Below are 1,076 nucleotides of genomic sequence, written 5' to 3'. Positions count from 1 at the left end.
CCGTCATCGGCACCCACTCGTGGCGCGAGCAGTTCCTGGAGGCCATCACCGTCAGCGCAGGTGGCGCGGGGTCCCCGAGGGGTCCCCGAGGGGTCCCCGGGGTGTCCCCTGAGCGGCCACGGGGTCCCCCCACCATCCCCAGGGTCCTCAGGGTCACCGTCAGCGCCGGTGGCAGAGGGTCCCCAGGGTGTCCTTGGCATCCCCTTGGTGTCCCCAGGGTCCTCTCAGGGTCCCCAGTGTCCACCCTTTGGCCACCACCTTGGTGCCGCCACCCCGGGACCCCCACCCTGGTGTCACCCACCACCACCCTGGTGACACCCACCACCACCCTGGTGACCTCAACCCTTGGCCACCGCCCTGGGGACACTCGCTGGCGCCAGCACCCTTTGGCCACCCCTGGGAGCCCCCCGGCCGCGGTGCCCCCGTGACCCCGCCGTGCCCCGCAGGTGACGAGGACGAGGATGACGAGGGCCGCGAGGAGCGGCTGCCGTCGTGCTTCGATTACGTGATGCATTTCCTGACCGTGTTCTGGAAGGTTCTGTTCGCCTGCGTCCCCCCCACGGCGCTGCTGGGGGGCTGGGCGGCCTTCGGCGTCTCCATCCTCCTCCTCGCCCTCCTCACCGCCCTCATCGGCGACCTCGCCGCCCACTTTGGCTGCACCCTCGGCCTCAAGGACTCCGTCAACGCCGTCGTCTTCGTCGCCCTTGGCACCTCCATCCCTGGTGAGGGACACTGGGGACACCATGGGGACACTGGGGACACCGTGGGGACACTGTGGGGACACTGGGGACACCATGGGGACATCATGGGGACACTGTGGGGACACCATGGGGACACTGGGGACATCGTGGGGACACTGGGGATGCCGTGGGGACACTGGGGACACCGTGGGGACATTGGGGACACCATGGGGACAACAGGGTGGGATAAGGGACAGGACAAGGGACAGGGAGCCCAGGAGTTGAGGACTTGGCCGATGCCACCCCCCATGGCCCCAACGCCCCCAGGACTCTCAAAGGCCCCACGGACCCCAGCGTCCCCAACGGCCCCGATGTCCCCAGCGTGCCCCATGTCCC

The 1,076-nt window shown here is 69.5% G+C and overlaps 1 protein-coding gene across 1 annotated transcript in view; it reads left to right on the top strand.

Annotated features, from left to right (window-relative positions):
• The window catches only part of LOC103612503, a 12,198-nt gene that overhangs the window by 5,446 nt on the left and 5,676 nt on the right, over window positions 1–1,076 (top strand). The window contains exons 6-7 of the mRNA XM_017729556.1: window positions 2–60; window positions 447–816. Coding sequence (XP_017585045.1) covers window positions 2–60; window positions 447–816 — 429 coding nt within the window. The remainder of the gene's footprint in view (window position 1; window positions 61–446; window positions 817–1,076) is intronic.

This window comes from Corvus brachyrhynchos, unplaced genomic scaffold (genome assembly GCF_000691975.1).
Source record: "Corvus brachyrhynchos isolate BGI_N302 unplaced genomic scaffold, ASM69197v1 scaffold543, whole genome shotgun sequence".
Taxonomy (NCBI): Eukaryota; Metazoa; Chordata; class Aves; order Passeriformes; family Corvidae; genus Corvus; species Corvus brachyrhynchos.
This window is presented reverse-complemented; position numbering and strand designations above follow the sequence as displayed.